General features: G+C 43.3%; 1 protein-coding gene across 1 annotated transcript in view; it reads right to left on the bottom strand.

The window, feature by feature from the left end:
* The window catches only part of SERINC5 (serine incorporator 5), a 42,251-nt gene extending 25,558 nt beyond the window's left edge, over window positions 1–16,693 (bottom strand). Inside the window, 5 exon segments of the mRNA XM_066338892.1 lie at window positions 3,481–3,648; window positions 16,173–16,238; window positions 16,240–16,305; window positions 16,307–16,626; window positions 16,629–16,693. Of these exon segments, the coding sequence (XP_066194989.1) occupies window positions 3,481–3,648; window positions 16,173–16,238; window positions 16,240–16,305; window positions 16,307–16,626; window positions 16,629–16,659 (651 nt within the window). The 5' untranslated portion in view covers window positions 16,660–16,693.
* Between the last annotated feature and the right edge of the window lie 1,669 nt (window positions 16,694–18,362).

Below are 18,362 nucleotides of genomic sequence, written 5' to 3'. Positions count from 1 at the left end.
CCACCTTGGGTGTAGCCCTGGTCAGGCCTTGTCCTGCCCAAGGTGTATCCTAAAAGGCCTTTCAATAAATATCTACTTTATTCTCTAGCTCTGTCCAGTGTCTGTTTCAGGTCAGTCTTCCCAAGGCAACAGTAGAAACAGCTGTACAGGACCCTGCTTTCACCTGCATGTCCTCATCCAAGGAGGGAGAATATGGCAGACAAACTTTGTTATGGAAACAGAGGAAGCATGAATGAGAATCTTTGGAGGTGGGAAAGCAAGGGCACAAAACCCCCCCAGGTAAAGTCGCCTGTCCTGGGCAGCTGGGAAATTAAATAAAAAAAACAAGAAACAATCAGACTAGAACACACCATCATGAATCTATAGCTAATTTTTTATCAGAAACATGCAATGAGCATCTGCACTCAGAACCCTTATTTTTGGTAGCATATTTGGAGCTTAACATGCAATAATGCAGTTAAGGGCCAAGATATATACCTAGCTGGGGAAATAAGCCTGCAAGTATGTTTTGCCAGAACATGTGACCACCTTATACTGAAATGCTTTCAACACAACTGAACTGAGTTTTACTGGTATTTGTTTTCTTGAAAACATCTTTCTTATTTTTCTTCTCATTAATTAAGTAGCACATGGATATTTTCAAACTGAAACCACTAGTTTTGAAAGAGCTTTAACATAAAAAATTTAGCTTAAAAAAGATGAAAACATTGTTTTGAGAGACCGAAACAATTCTTTCCCTTTCCGTCTCTCAATTATCCTTTCAAAGCCTGTGAAATGCAAGTTTTTCCTTCAACAGAACACGTGACTAGAGTAAAGCTGTATCTGGTTTTTTGGTTTTTTTTAACCAGCACAACAGGAAAAAAGAAATAATATATGCATCAAGGCACAGAAGCACAACATGGAGTGTAATGCCTATTGGTCTTTTCTGTATTTCTGTCCCCATCACTGGGCTCTCAAGTCTTGACTGATGAATATCCAATCTTTTGCCTTGATATGGAATGCTGCTCTCTCAGAATCTATTTTACATTTTCTATTCCAAAATTTTCCTGCAAGTAACCATCAACTTCTTCCCTGTTCCTCCACTGCCTCTTGCTTCTTTCCCCAGAGATCTACTACTGTAGACTTGAGAACTAACAGCATAACAACCAAAGAGAAAGAAACACCTCTCACTGACAAGAGATTCCTTCCATGTAAGATCAGCCTAAGTATTCGAACTCTACACTGGTAAAGGAGGCAAACGGTTCCTTGCCAAGATTACAGCTTTAAAAAGGACTGCACTACAATTTAAAATTTTAAATTCTTTACCTAAGTAAAAATATTAGAAAAAAAATCTGATTAAAATTAATCAGAATCTGTCTTCCTAAAAAAAAAAAAAAAAAAAAAAAAAGAGAGAGAGAGAGAGAGAGAGAGAGAGGGTGAGGTTGTAAAAATATCATGCAAATTATTTGCTTACAGTCTAGCTTCAGGAGCTGGGAGTGTTCCATGACCCAGGCAAAAGCAAAGGAATAAGTAAGTTGCATAGCACTTTCAAAACACAGCTCATCACTGAGAAGCTGAGACTGGTTAGTCGGAATAAGTATTTTCAAGGTGCACTCTATTTAAACTGTGCTGAATTAGCTTCAGAGGTCTTTGAACTTTTAACAGCCCTGAACATAATTATTAAATTAGAAAGCAGATAAAGAAAGCCTCATTTCAGATGGTCCATTTCCCATTCAAAGACATCAAATGCTTTAAACTAAGAGAGTGATTATCTTTCCACTTCAAACTAACAGATACTCTCTGTGCCATTTCTTCCCACACTGAGCTTTCAAGACTATGAACTGGAAAAGAAATTTGGCACTACTGAAAAGCATGTTGTTGAAGGTTTCTTGAATCACTTTTCTGTTGGATAAAGAGTATTTTTTTTGTTAGGGATACAAGCTGCATTAAAACCACACTACTGATGGAAAAGAACTTTATGAAATTTGGATATGAGCACATAATTTGTCTCCCACACACTTAAGTTCCTTGGGTTATTCACTTTGTTGCCAAGCTAAGCATCTAGTAAGTCAAAGTAATTCCTGGCAAGCAATTTTAGCATGCACATCTTAAAAATGAACAGTTTTTAAGACACAGCTCACAGGCAAGCATCAAGTCTGTACCAAGTGCTCCTACAGGGTGGTCATCAACTTCTGGTGGCCTGGGGTAAAACGTGGTACTAGGATAACACATGCTAAGTGCTATTAAATGAAAGAAAATTAGGATAGATCATATAAAGAAGGTACAGTGGGAAGAAAGAAAGGTCACAAGCAGCAGAGCACAGAAGCCCTCAATCTAGCCTGCTATAAACCCACTGGTTCATCTGTGTTGCAGGAAAGGGGATGCTGCCACCAGCTTCTCCATCTGGGATGCTCTGGAGGGAAGTGTTTCAGAGACAACTAAAATTGTGCAGAATGTCACCAGGGCATCAGCTTGTTCAGCAACTGGTTCAACAAGGAAAGAGGCCTCACTGTGTAATCTCCCTCTCCTGGGAGAGAAGCACAAAACAAGATGCTTGCATTGATGGAAGCCTTCTGAACCTCCAGGATCAGCCCATACACAACCCCAAAGCAGGCCCAATGATGCATTTGGTGCAGTACCTTCATTTTTAAGAACTAAGCAATGCAGCCCTTGTTCCCTCTAGCTAAAAGCAGAGTTTTATTATTGTAGTTTGTAGGGGGTGAGAGAGAGGATTTCTGCTACTTGGGTGGCTTATGAAACCAGACCAAATATGTGGTACAACAGGACCAGTCTGTGTGAGGACAAGCAGGCTGGCGAGCATTTAGCTTAGGAAAGTTATATTAAGACTCTGAAAGAAACTTGAGTTTTAAAATCTAGCTTTAGCCACAGCTCCTTTCATGCTTTTGAAACCCTCTAATTAAAAAGACAATTAGAGATGAGCAATATTTGCTGTGGTTAGAGGCCATGTGAACATAATGGCTCAACACACACTGAAGAAAACTCCTTGTAGAGGCTCTGCAGCATTGTGTTTTGCAGCAGTGTGTCACACCAGGAAGGCAGAACTGAAATTGCAACACTTGAAGCGTTATTTTCTAATTTGCTGCTTCTGCTGCTAAACAAGCTGTCAGAGACAAAATCAAGGTTAGAATGAACTGATATGTTCTAGTAAAACAAGTTCCCAAACACTTTTTCCCTCTCTTGTGACACTGCCTGCACAGCAAACCCAGCATGGGTTCACTGCAGCAGATTCCTGCACCAGAGAGGAAGGATGCTAGGCCTTGGCTCTTCCTGTTGTGAAACATACTCAGTTGGTGACAGGAAGACACTGAGCATGGAAAAATCAAAAGACTAAGCATGGAAAATCATCCCATCTGGGTTTAGAAGTGGATGGGTGGAAGACACTGACTGCCTCTTCTGAGGGAGCACCTCTATACACAAAGAGCTGTGGAAGAAGCCCCGTTTTCTTCCAGGGGCAGTAGTGACCACATCTGTATTACTCACGTGAGTTTTCATTTCGTTAGCTACTGTTGTAGACATCATGACACAGCAAATGATGGTCACCAGGATGAAGTAAAGGGCATACATGAAGCGGGTGCTGGTTGACTGTTTTATCTTGGGGCAGCATTTGCAGCACAAGGAACAAGCAGCAATACCACAGCAGCAGGCCAACTGAAAAGTAAGACAAAAAAACACAAGTCAAAAACCCACCAAAACCCTCCAGTTTAAGGTTTCTATTGCGAAAGTTAGGCAGAGGAGCTGGGAGACTTCCTGCAAAACTCCAGAATTTCTCAAGTCCTCTCCTCCCAGCTGAGCAGCACTTAAGTGGAAGCAGACTGTCTCGTTTATCAAAACTCACTAGTTTTAAGCACATTAGTGTCTAGCTTTCCCAGAGTTGCTGAGCATGAGAGACAGATTTCCCTGGGTATTTTAGTTTTCTACCGACAACTGAAGGTACCATAATAAAATCCATGAAACATAACAAAACCCCATGTAATTATTTTATTCAATAAGGAAAAAGGTACTGAATAAATCCTGAAGGGTATCTAGATTAAGGTTCATTTTTTTCTTGCTGTCAAGAGTGTCACTGACTTTCAAAGAACCTGGATTCAACTTCCCTGCCTTCTACTTTTAGAAAAGTCCTATATAAAATACAAAGGTAAGCCATATTTATATTCATAAGGGAGCACTGTCCATGACCAGACCCTTACTTGCAATAGGCAGCAGCTCCATATGATTCCTGCCTGTGCTTAACCCACCAACCACGACCACAGGAGGGATTTTTGGACATTAGCAGACAGCCAGGAGCAGGGAGCCGCCCTCCCAGTTCTCAGTGCTGCCAACCCAGAGTAACCTCACCCTCTTACACTCCCATTTTCCAGGGGCTCCCTCAGGCTAGGTGTGGTGCACTGCCAGAGCCCGGCGCTCCAGCACGCCAAGGCTGCTTCTTACTGGTGTTCCCTCAGCTTTTGGAGGGGCTGCAGGAACATTCAGAGGACCTTCTGCTTTCAACAAGCAGCTGTACAAGGTGGATGTTTGCTAAAGGATTGGAAGTCCACAAGTGCCACATTTGAGTCAGCCAGGCAAACTTCATTGGTTGTATGTGTCTTCAGGCATCCAAGCATCATGCATTATTTTTCTCCCAGAACTTTCTCTTCCAGCATCAAGGACTTGTCTGAGTCCTTGCAAAAAAGGATTTTTTGGTTTATGCTGAGACAAAGGGGAGAGGGTTTCTAACTCCAGAGAATCTTAATGATTTTGAAGAGATCTCTTGAAAAGACTCCCAGTTTATCACTTCCTTGCCATGACTATCTGTGCAACATTCAAGATCATGCTTCCTGCCTTCAGCCCCCAGGAAGGCAGTGGCACACAGGCCCTTCCCTTTCCCAACAGCAGCTCTTCAGTTGCATAAGACATAAAATGGGGACAGTCCAACCCAGCCCCTATGCTGCTCTTCCCTCACTTCACCACTGGATCTCCTGCCAGAGGAGAAAGCATGCAGCTGCTGAAACTGCTCTTACTGCAGAACAGAAATCCTCCCAAAAACACAGAGCTCCAGATCTGGGAAATAAACAGAATGGGCTCATGCTGGCACCCAAGCTGGAAATTAAAAATACTATGTGCAAAAGCAGATCATGCAAGTATGCTTTCAAAATAGAAGGCTCTAGTGGCTGAATGGCAATTCTATTTTTTATAGGTAGTGAAATTACATTACCTTTTAGAGCATCAACACAAGTTCAGGAAATAAGGAAGCTACAGCAAGTTACTGATTCAGCAAACAAATGGGATAACATTTCTAAACAAACGCATACCAGAAGTATAATTCACCCACTTCAGAATTGTAACAACAACAACAAAAGTTAAGACTAAAGGTCCTTTTAACATGAAAGGATTTGGTATCAGCCTAATCTAAAGCAACCACAATGAAGTTGAACTGTTTGCCTTAGCATAAATTAACAACTGCAGTATAGAAGTAAAAAGGTATGCAGCTTTAGAATTTGTAAGGAGAAAAACATTTTCCTACACCAGGTGTTAGAGGGCTCTGCCAGTAAAATCTCATCTACATCCAGCAACGTCTGCTATTCTACTCCTGGGTCCCTGGAGCAGCTACTTAAAGCAACAAATGCTTAAACAGAATATGTAAGTCATTTATGTACTTTTCCACATTACTTAGACTTTAATGTTAGTTTCTAATACTGAGCACGTACCCTATAAATAGGAAATCTTTGTGAAAAATACCAGTATTTCCATATTTTTCCACATTTGCCTCTTCAAACACTCTGAACAGCCATGGAAACTGCAGAAAGTTGGTTAGACTATTCAGCCACAGCCCCAAATTTGGTGGTTTGGGTTTTTTTTTTCGTGAGAGGGTTTTTTTTTTCCTTTCTTTTTTTAACCGTACCTCTAACATTCCAGAGTAGGCCACAATGAAATAGGTGTTATCCAAAAATAAATGAGAACAGTCTCTGTCCCAAAAACTAAGAAGCTGGCCACAACCTACTGACCCCAGAGGTTTCAAAGATATTATCTTTGGGTGACAAAACTTCAAAGCTCACAAATACAAAGAGTTCTCTGTTAAGTTTTGGTCAATGTGCAGATAAGCTACACAGATACTCTGATGCCACATCCTTTATTGCAGGCATGGCCCATCTCATTTCTCCTTTGCCTTTTGACTGCACCATGGTCTGCAGAGGGCCTCAAAACCCACTGCGAGCCAGCAATAAATTTTTGTCATGTTGTAAAAAACACACTGAGAAAAAAAGGAAGTAATGTCAAAAATCTTTTAGAGATTTAGCTCGTAATTAAAAGCTCTTCCAAAAAATGGGGTTTCTGCAGGAGGAAGATGTGTGTAAGTTTTAAGGACAGAGACAACCCAAACAAAAATGAAGGTGTGTGACCACTGCCAGCAGGCAGGTCTTGTATGTACAGATCTGTATGCACAGAACTCCTTCAGATCTCATGATCGCCCCAAGCCCAGGTTCTCCAAGAGCCCAGCACGGGGGCACCTGAAAGCCAGGCTGCTCTACCAGGAATTTGTCATCCTGCAGCAGGTTCTGGCTTCAAGTCCTTCTCAATCCAAAAGCTCCCACAAGTCGGGCAGCAAGCACAGCCAGCCCAGCACTCTGTCCAGCTTTACATCTCCTCACCGGGGTGAACACCATGGTCTGACAATAATCACAAACATTGAGGCAAATATTTACGCTTTCCACAAACACAATCAGCCAGCTCTCTCACACTAATCTCACACGACGCTTCAGTGTAGGACCAGCAGCCTGCTTTGCTCAGTGCTACTCTTTCACAGCTCACAGAGGACAGTGCCAACTTCCCTGAGACCCCAGAATCTAAAGGCCTAAAATACCCGAAAACAGACTGCACCAGGATTCTAACTGCCTGGATGATGGCTGACTTGACTTCACAACAGCAGCTGTGGAAAGCTGTGTGGGAAATATTTCTGCTGAAATATATTCAAAGCACAGTTTCATAGACATTTTTTCTGGTATCCAGGCTGGCTTAACAACCCAGCCTGTCTCCCAATAACACCATTTGTGGGTATGATCCTCATATATGCCATTCAGGCAAGAGCTGGACTCAATGACCCTTGTGGGTTCCTTCTGACTGAGATTAATCTGTGACTCCTCTGTCAGCCACTCACTCCTACCCCTGCTCCAGCACCTTATGAGCCCTGACAGTTCTGGGGGTGACCAAATAAAGCAACCCAGTAGCAAGGTGTGAAAATTACACAATCAACCCTTCTCAGCTGCTGACGTATTATACAACAGCAGCAACAGCTCTACCACTTCATGTGAGGGCACAGTGCATGGGCAGTAGGGGAAAGCAGAAGTGAATGTTTTGCAGCTGTCCTACACACCTTCTCCCTCCCCAGAACAGATGCTTCCAGTGGCGTTTTCCTACCACCTCATTTAATTTGAGTGCTGTAGGCGCCTGCCCAATCCAAGGAACAGTAATTTTGACATTCACCCAGCAAAGAGCAGAAGTAAGCAGACATGTAACAGCCCTCGTTCATGCAAACCCCTTTTCCAAGTACAGGCAGGCCTGGACATACTGAACAGTCCCATCTTACAACAGCCTGGGGAGCACCTATGGTTAACAAGAGTTAAGTTAACAAAATAGGGTAAAAGCAGGCTTACCAACTTAGGCACAAACTAACAGTTCCCTACAATAAATACTCCACCAACACACACTTAACATCTGCCACACACTCAAGTCTTGATTTTTGCAAGCTGTGATGCAACCTGATAAATCAGCGGAATGGGGTATGACAGTAATGTTAAGCACATGTAACTATTTACATACAAGACTGAGAAGTAAGAGAACCCATCTTGCCTGCTGCTTTTATAGAGACAGTGAGATTTTTAAGAACATATTTTCCACGTAAGTTTCCAAAAAGATCTCGAAGGCTTTAGAAAATACTTTGTGTAGTCATTAAAGTAAGGAGTTTCAGGATCACTGCCCAAAATAGCCTATGGTATTTTTAAATTATACAAACCATAGGCAAGTATCAAGCTTATCACAACAAAGAATTTCCTTTTTGGAGACTTCAGCAGAAATGGTAAAAATCAAAGGGGATAAGAGCACAATGGGGGAAAAACCCTGCATTCTTTAATGAAATGAAGACTTAACAGCTTTTAATTTCTTCCTTCTTAACTGACAGCCTAGCAGAGCTAGCAGAGAATGCATGCCTTCCAGCCTGTCCACGGAGCACAGGAATGTGCCTTGCTGAACCTTTTATTCATGGGGGCCTAGAGCAGCTTAGTTTTTCATGCACTGCTTGATTACTTGACTACCAGCATTATCTGGGCCACAAGATTTGCAGATAATGCAGTCACTGAGCTGTTAACAGCAGTTCTATCAAAAACATCCAAACATCTACTCCCACAGCTCCAGGCAGCATCCAAGCAGGCTGGACAGGCAAAGCATGAAAAAGATCCTGAAGGCAGGCTACACACCTGCCCTTGCTTGGACTTTTGGTTTCAGAAAAAGCGTCTAGAAGCAAGTATTTTGGTAGTGCGCTGGTTCATGAAAACAAGAGATGTCTGATGCCAGGGGTCCTCAGTGTTAGGAGCTGGTCTTAGACTTATTACTGAAAATCTACTGCTGTTACGCATATGCATTTTCCAAAAGCTTCTTCAACGGGTCACATGATTATGCAGCTGTTTATCCCTCTGAAGTAACTAAAGTCACCAAGAAGGAGGCTTTGTTTTGTCTCTGTCTGACTTAACTGGCTTCCCACTGCTTGTCATTTAATATTCAGACTCACCAAGTGACTTAAGCCAAGAGCTTTGTGAACCAGCACACTATTTAATCAACTGATGACCTATTTTGAGGAGCACATCTCACACTGCAAACTGTGCAAAATTGAAACAGACTCCAGAGAAAAGTCAGCCCAGACGCTGCCTGAGTCACGCTTTCTGGGGAGGGTTTCCTACCCTCAGCCACCACAGGGCAGAACTGGCATACAGCACCAAGCAGCTCAAAACCTAGGCAAGAAAGTTAAAACTGAGAGTTAAACCGTGGGTGAGCCACTGCCAGGCACTGGCAGAGCTGAAGTTAAGCTGGACTGAGAGAGATCAGCTTCAGTCTCTGCACAAACGTTACTGAGTGGTGACTCAGCTCAGCATGACAAAATAACATCGCTGCAAGATGTCTACATTCAAGTCTGCTCAACTGCTCTTCTCCTGATGATTTTGGAAAAATCAAGTCAATTGTTCAGTCTGACCTCAGCCTCACAGTGTATCGTATCACCCATCTCCTCTACTGAGCTATTTTCCATTAGCACAGACCATCTGGATTTGACAGCAGTATGAGGAAGACAGTCCACCCCTGTGGTTACTTAAATCTGACACTGAATAAAAAAAAATAAAAAAAAAAAGACACTTTCTAATTTGTCTGCACCAGTTCCCAGGCATTGGTTCCTAGTGAGGCTTTCTCCACTAGCTTAGACAGCCTTTTTATTTCCTGGTCTTTTCTGCCCGCTCATCAAAGAAGGATACCAAAACATTTATGCTCAGTCTCACTGGAAGGCTTTAAGAGTTCTCCCTTAGGGAGAGACATGTTTAGGGTCTTTTTTTCTGAAAAAAAAATCAAATTTGCCCAGTCTCTCCTACAAAATCATGGTAGTCCAACTGCAAACAGTCCAGTAAGTCACTTGACTCCTCTCTTCAGCACACAGCCACAAAGCGGGTGGGACTCAGCCATGCAGCACTCCACACAAGGTGGGCAACCAGCTACGTGGCTGTACTTTAAAAGTTGTATTTTATTTACAGTGGAATCATGCCACCTGGGTTACATGTGCTTCAATAAGAGTCTTCTTTTCACCAGTCCTTTCATCTGCCTGTGTGCTTCCGGGAGCAATTTTAAATATCCTCTCAAGTCACTCATCCTGAGGCTTCTTTGCATTGATCCCTTTACATTCTTCACTGACAGCAACTTCAGCTGGGTGACAGGTTCAGCTGTCCTTTTCTACAATTTCATATTTCACACTTTTCTCATCTGCAGGTAGTTTAAGCCCATGCTGCAGCCATTTCTCAAACTTTCACAGCAGAGGAGATAATAACCAACCAACTGAATGACGGAAGTCATCAGTGGCAAAGCCTCACAACTGGGGCCATCACTTCATACAGAGAGTAGATTTTCTCCAGGTTAGCTCTGATGGTTGAGACCAAGACTCTAGAGGTAGGATGGCACACGGTATAATGTGGTATATCACCAGGTACAGAGAACAAAATGCAAGGCAGTAACTGCCTAAGTCCGTGTACCACTGGAGTGAGGAAGCAGTTAAAACGAAATTTTCATATGCATTGACTTAAAAGCACATAGCTGGAACAGCTGCTTTGCTTTTGAATTAACAGACAGCTTTGAGCTGTTCCACAAACATGCTGAGTCTTTAAAAGATGGTTTCAAGACTGAGTTCAAGAGGACTTTAGGGTGTGGAATTTAAAAAAAAAAAAAAAAAAAAAAAAAAAAAAAAAAAAAAAAAAAAAAAAAAAGGACATTAACACTTTCTACGAAGTGACAAAAGTCAATAGCCAAGGTGCAAAGCCTTAACTCTTTCTCATTCCTTCATACTAAAAGAAAAAATCTACCTGTTCAAAGAATTGCTAAAGATGCTTCTGTTTACATTCAAGTCCTAACGTTCACATTTTCCAGAGCAGCAGGTTCAAAGTGGAGCCTGCTCACATCCTGATATTGCTTCTTGATAAGCATTTCTAAATATAATGTGTATATCTTCCCGATATAGGAAGGATTCCTGAACCATTGTTTTGCCAGTGACTGCAATAAGCCAAGAGGAAAACCCATGAGACACATTTTTTTAGGAAACATGAAGAATAGTTCTTGTTAAAACTCAGTACCAGAGATTAGAGGTTGACATATTTTGGATCAGTGCTACCAGACAGAAGGTAGAGCAAAATTTTACATTTTCAGACTGTTAATATTTACATGTTTAAATACTTGAGCACACACCATCTTTAATTGCTGGAAGATCCAATTACAAAACTGCAAACACTAGTTCCTGCATAGCTACCACTAATTACAATGATGGTGAGGTTGCTGGTGTGTAGGTCTCCCTTCAAAATAGGCACAGAGCCACCTCTCCCCTTATGCCATCACCCTACAAGTCCCCCCACAGCTCTGGCTGGCTCAGTCCCTGGCTCAGTGCCTCATGCTGATGCTGAAGCTTATCTCCTGGATGACTTGAACAAGGCAGCAGGTCAAATCTCATGGACAGAATAGTCAGCTGCAGTCTAAACACCTTGAAGGGCAGGCATTTTAAATGCTAAGACCTCTTAGGGCCTACAGAGTTGAGAAAGAAATGGAAGCACCATTGACTGGGGTCCTTGAGAAGGACACAGAAAGCAACCTAAGGTCCAAGCATCTTCACAAGGCTAACCAGAGAACACTGTGCAACCTCAGGATGTGTTTGGGATGAGAACAGTCACTAGCTCCAACAACTCAGGCTTTCACCCCAAATTAAGCAGGTCTTATGTCCACAACTTCATTGTGTGTGCTTCCATTGCAATGAATGTCCCAGTAATGGGAAAAAAAAAATCTCCTGGAACAACCACACTTGCAAAAACTAAAATAAAACCCGCAGTAGTATTTAGATCCTTTGGCAGAAAAATACATCCTTGTCCTTAAAAGTGAAGGCCCTGCTCTTATACTGCCTTCACTCCACAGCTCTGGCGCTATGGGTATTTAAGGCATTTATTCAAATCCACAATAAAACCAACTCATGGGATGCAAGAGAAGAAGTCTAAAAAAATAGGAAGCAATTGGAAATCAGGCAGGAATGAGAAAGATTGCCTTCTCCCTCTTATGCAGTGACAGGGAAAGGATTCCAACCTAGATATGCAATGTCAAATGATACAACACTTCCAGGATCTCCCCATCTTTTGGCCACTTTTCCTTCTCTTTCTGATCACTTTTGAATCCAGTAGTAAATTTTATCCTGCTATGGCTGGCAGATGGAACCTCTAAGATAAATTTGTAAAGTTTCCTTGAGAACAGGCAAAAGTTTTAGCGAAGAAAAAATGATCCTCAACCCTAAGCAAGGAAAAGGCTGCAACCCAACTTCGTATTTATTAGAAAGGGAATCAGCATGAGATACCAGCCTCAATGGACAAAGCTGCAGAAAATCAGGCTCCACTAATTCAATTATTCAAACAGGGGAAAAAGTCCCTCACCAGGCATTTTTCCTAACACACTGGAGTACGCTACAATATTCTACATCTGACCTCAGACAGCTAGTTTCACCTTCTATCACAATTAGTAACAGCAGTGACAGAGGTGTGGAAACACCCACAGCTAAATGTTCCGGTCAAACACTCTAAACAAACCCCTCTCACCTAAGGAATGCTGAAGAACAATAAATGGTATTTTTGGGAGTGCTGTGTGGAGTGAAACCAGAATACCACCAGCACCATCCCACAGCACTGTGGTACATCACACTACACATCCTGCAATGCCCCTGTGACCTCAGAGGACACAAATCTGGATGAGGGCGACAGAATCACCCTTTTCACCATGTAATGAAAAGAGGAGACTGTGGGACAGGACTGCAAGCCCCCTTCTCAACCTGCAGATGCGAACAGGCAGTGCCAGAGAGGCAGGAACTCCCGGAGTGCACGGGGATCTCCCTCCTTTCCCCAAAAGCTATGAGTCACAGAAGTCATAAGATGGGCCAAGGTCAACATTAAAAATATAGCAGCACTGTTTTTACCCCTTTTCTTCCTTAAAAAAAAAAATCAATTAGAATTCTGGGTAGAAAATGAAAACTTAATTCCCAAACTTGTGGCATGTCTTTTCTTTACTACATGATACGATTTCTAAGTGCAAAACACTATTAAGGACATCTCTCAAGATTTAACATACCTACAAAAAGAGCTTCATAAGCTTTAATACCTAGCAGTTCTAACTAAAAAATTCATCTTCTTCAACAACCCTGCTACAACATACTGTCCACCCACAATGAATGTTAACGATCTAAATTACATTTATTTAACTCTGGAAAAAACATATTCATTGTAATAAAGATTTTCCGCAACAGCTGCTTTCTTTAACCATGATCTCAACTTTATTCTCTTGAGAATCACTACTGAAGAAAAGCCAAATATAAAATCCTGTTTCCTGTCAATTCAAGCAGAGTTTTTATGTAATCAAAAGCATTGTGGAGGCCCAAGCTAAACTGTATTCTCACTGCATTCTCAAAATAGGTCCATCAACAAGACAGGGGCAAAAGAAACATTTAGCAAGCTTATTACAGCTCAGAAACCTAAATATCACAATTGTCTTCAAAACAAGGTTGTACATTGCCCAATAAAAAACAACCACAGAAATTAAAGTGTACAAATGCTCAAGTTCCTTCAAAGAAAGTTTTCAGGGTGTACTTGGCAAGGATGCAAGTCATACAGTAATGTCCATTAAGATAACTTTAAATAATTTTGCAAATGCAAACTCGGCATAACTGAAGTACACTGGAGTCTGGCAGCTTGTCACCATATCCTGTAACAACAGGAATCTGGGCTGCAAAACCTGAGTGCATGCATTCTGACAGGCACCACCAGCCAGACATTTGGCATGGTTTCACCCAAAAGCACCCACCACTCATCCTCTACTTCACACCACGAAAATTTTCTGGAGTGAAAACTAATTGTCGTGTTAACTCACAATATAATTTCGACATCAGCTACAGACAAACGGCAATTACACACAAACAACAACTGCACTTAAATAGCTCAGAAAGATAATACCAAAGTTCTCAGTCAGTTCTAAGAAAGCAGATCCACAGAGGCATGCACAAGACATAAACAAGGCAAAAATACCTGCCACAACAAATCCTCATGCTACAGGAGATATAAACAAGGCAAAAATACTTGCCACAACAAATCCTCATGCTACAGGACATCAAGGACATTAAACTACTGTATTTTAGAAAAAAATCAGGCACCTAACATGAGAGTTTTGTGTAACTCTTACAAAAGTTTCATCTTTCCTCAAGCACTTAATCTCTCTTTCTAAACACAGGGTTAACTTAATCTTCAGGGAAACACTGAAGGAGAGGCCAAATTCCTTGATTTTCCTGCTTAATTAACAGTACCCACAAAATGCCTGAGGAAGCTTGGATGAGAGATAATCAAGACCTTCCATCCCTTTTGCTTTTCTTGTGTATTAGTCATGTTATACAAACATGCCCTCAGAAACGTTGGAATAAAACAAGTAAAAAAGGCAAAGACCATTTTTTCATTTTAAAAATGTGACACTGCATGCTACTGAAACATGGTTTATGCTGTTTGTTATCTTAGCCTATAGAAGTGTTATCCACACTATGTTTGCTGATGTAACTCCAGCAATGAGTCATATTTAGCATAGATAAGTCTTACATCAAAAGTGTTTGAGCCAGCAGAGCAAATCTCCCGAGGGATTTCTGGCACTATGACTACATCCACCTTAGGGCCTTTGTTTCATCTCCAACAACACCAAGGAGTTCAGTTTATTTACAGTCTCCAAAGGGACACATTGGTGTCAATGAAACACATTACTATCAGGGATTACTACTACATGGGGTAGGGACAGAGGCTTCAAGAATGTATCAAAGGTTGGTCACGCTAAGGCCCTGCCATTCACCACTGAGCATTACAACAGTTTCATCCTCTTGGTGATTTAAGTTACTTCTCCAGGAGCTACACCGAAAAAAAAAAAGCACAATGAAAATACAAAAAGCCACGAACCACCGTAGTAGCAGCACCTACTAACTGCACTTCGTTGAGCTGCTCCACAACTTGTTTCACACACTGCCAAAATGATTACGAAGCAGCAGTCAGGGAGGCCCCTGCTTTAAGAAGATTATTAGCAAATGTGGTTATTGCTGTCCCCTTGGTCCACAGGACTGTGTGGAGAGGCCCAGGGCAGTTCCCAGAGGGCAAGCAAGTGGATGCATGGTCGGTAATCCTCTTGCCCCACTAAAGACTGAAAGAACCACAGACAAAAGACGAAATGTAGCCCAGGATTTCAAACTACAGGAAAGACGTAAGATTTTTTTCCAGGAAGTTCACACAAGAGCAAGAGAATAAACAGATTTTAAGGGTGGCCAGAGTGAGCAAAGGAAAAGAAGTATCAATAGAATTAGGACCATAAGGTGTTTAAATATGTAAAACAATACTAATAAGCTTGCTGGATAGTCTGTTGCAGACAGAAACAGTAATGGGTTTCTACTGCAGAAACAGAGATGTGTGAAAATAAATCACAAAGGGAGTGCCTAGAGAAGATGTGTAACATCAAATCAGAGAGATAACTATTTAGGAACAGGAGTCCTTCCCTTCAGTGCAACCAAGGAGGAGATCTGGAAAGGGCTCACTACTGAGCCTATCTCCTCCAAGTCAGGATCCTCCATCTATGGAATTGATTTAAACAGGAAAACAGGTGCACCAAGGTAAAATGAGAAGTACTGAGTCCCCACGCTACGGGTACTGAGCAACGTAGGACCTACACTGCCCTCCATCATCGCTTGCTCTCATCCCTCACTTCCTCTGCCAGCACCTGAATACGCCGAAACCTTCCACAAGCCGAATTCAAAGGAATTTGCGAAAGGATCTGAGGACTGATAAACAGCCAGTGGCTACGGGATTAGTTAGAACCATTCCAGTTCTTGCACCATGTGGTTTTATCTCCCTACCACCTGCAGCCAGCGGCTGCTGCCCAACCGCCTCTCGCGGCTGTAAAGGATCCGATTCCCCTTTGGGAATTGCTCCTTGCCGTGCAGGGCTTTGGGAAGGCCTCTCTCCATGTCGGCACCTCCACCCGCATGCCGCTGCCCTGCTGCGGGCGCCGGTGAGAGGAGCAAGCTCCCGCCTGTCCGCACGCACCTCGGGAGACAGCCCACGTCCAGCCTCCCTCCCGGAGGAGCGAATCCACCGAGGAAACCGGCAGAAACACCACTGTGGGCGCTCGGAGAGCCTGGACACCGCCGCTCGCTGCCAGGGCTGCTTTTCCTGCACCGCGGGGAGCCCGGCCCGGAGCCCGGGAGCGGCGGGGCAGCGCAGGGACGGAGCGCCGGCCGCCGCCAGCCCGGCCCCGCTCCCGCGGACAGCGCCCGCCGCTCCCCGGGGCCCCGCAGCGCCGTGCCCGGGAATGTCCGCCCGCACACCTGCCGCGCTCCCCGCGCCCCCGACCCTCCGTACCTGGCCGGCGCAGCAGCGGGCGGACATCCTGGCGGAGCGGAGCGGCGCGACCGCCTCGCTGCTTCCCGCAGGCAGGAGCGCGGAGGGCTGGGATGCCCCGGGATGTCCTGGGATGGGCAGGGCAGCTCGGGGAGCCGCGGGAGGAGCGGCACCGCCTCTGCCCGGCTGCCAGCCCGGCCCGGCCCCGCCGCCTGGCTTCCGCTGTCGTCAGCCCGTCTCTGAGCCTCGCTACCTCGCTCCCGCGGCGGCGGGAGCCGCGGCTGCGGCGCGGAGGGTGGGTCCGAGCGCCCCGCTGTCCTGCTCGCAAGGACACTGCCGAGATCGCTTGCCTGCTCCTATTCTGAACTAAAACACCTGGTTTTGAGTAGCTGGAACCTGGTAAAATCAGTGAAGAGGGAATTTAAACATGTGGGTCTTACGCGGCCGGGCACCAAATTGAAGTTTAACGCTGTATGCACCGACCCCGGTGCAGACTGCTTTGCCGCATCGCACGGCCCCATTTCCACAAGCCCGTTCCTGCGTGGAAGAGCCGTGTTTGTTCCACCGACAGCTGTAAGGCCCTGCTTTCCTAACGGGAGCTGAGACCTTTCCTCGGTGTTTCCGAAATACATTCTCCAGCCTCAGTCGCTGAAGAATCATGCGCGGTTCTAGGCAGTAGCCAAGGATTTCTCAGCTTCCCATGTGACAATAGGAACTTGCAAAGCCGAATTCAGAGATGACAAGCGTCATCGCATCAGATGAATGTGCCTTTACAAACGTGTGAATCTGTTTGTAGATACGGCCAGAGATTTGTAGATAAGGAAATCATGAGAGAACCCATTAATTTTAGAAGGCTTTACTAATTGACACAGACTGCTGCTCAGCCAAGGTCGTGCTAAACCCCTGAAATTTGTGAAGAAGAGCAAAGACTTAACTGAGTTATGAATATTACCTTTTCTGCCCGGGGTGGACTCACAGCTAATTGTAATGATCATGTATGTTGTACATGAAGGCTACATATTAAGGAGGTTGTGTAAGTGGATGGGGAGGTCTGTACTTTCACAGGACTCCTCTGTTTCCTTTGTGGACACTAACCTGTAGCAACATGAATTTTCCACACAGATAGGAATTACTACTGCAAAGCTATGACAAATAAAAAGTAAAGGCTCTTTGGAAAGACTCCCTCATCTTGGCTGCTTTGTGTCTTTCTGTGTGTGTGAGTGTGCATACTGTTATATTTAGTATAACTATTCTAAACTCTATTTTCTAGTCTTATCTGCTCTTACTTTAGGAATTCAGTGCAACTAAAAGCTATTATCCTGAATAGGGGTACATACGTGTAGATAATGTAGCAACACCTACCAAGGAAATTGATATGGAATTGCAGGATGTAAATCCCCTTCCTCTTTCCTCTTGTATGCAAACAAACGGAGTTGATGCTTCAGGAAGTGGATCATATGATGAATCAGCATTACATAATTTGGTGTTATACTAGGGACTGAAGAAGCCAGTTACCATAGCAGTACAATGAATAAAAAACAGATATGTACTTTGTTTTTAATGGTGCTCCAAAAGCTGCATGTAGTCAGCTAGAGACAAGGTATTTACCACTCTTACGTGTCCGTGTATAGATGGACATGACACACCGAGCAACAAATCAAAACTTCTCATGTATTTTCTGTGTGTTCCCTTTTTTATATATTTCTAAACAAGGAGTGTACAGAACACATTTCTAAACAAAGTGTGTGCTTAAATTATTGGTTAATTAAAACAGCTCATTGTGTTCATTGGTACAAAACAGTTACTGTCAATATATTTGGCAAGCATTTACAAAAAGTCTAAAGGCACGTATTCATTTCTGTTTCTTTAACTGCAAAACTGCAAATACCCGTTTAATTGTCTCTGTTTTATTGGTTCCTATGCTGATTACCTTCTTCCTTTCACAGGTATACATTAATCTTATCAACTTCTGCTAACTCTGTCCTTTGGCTCACAGACCTGCTGTCAGCCCCCTCTAGAGTTCCCCCTTTTTTTTGTATTTGAGCCACAAACACAGCTGCCAAGGATTTTTGCAGGACCCTTTGCAAAAATCCCAGCAGCCAGGGAAGACACAGAGCAACAATTACAACCAGCAGTAAAATTAACAACCCAGTTTTTAACAAGGTTTTAAGCCATCCAGTGCTGCCCCATCCTTTAAAAAGACCATCCAAC

This window comes from Sylvia atricapilla, chromosome Z, assembly GCF_009819655.1.
Source record: "Sylvia atricapilla isolate bSylAtr1 chromosome Z, bSylAtr1.pri, whole genome shotgun sequence".
In the NCBI taxonomy this organism is placed as follows: Eukaryota; Metazoa; Chordata; class Aves; order Passeriformes; family Sylviidae; genus Sylvia; species Sylvia atricapilla.
Note: the sequence above shows the minus strand (reverse complement) of the source record. Positions and strands in the feature narration are given on the sequence as shown.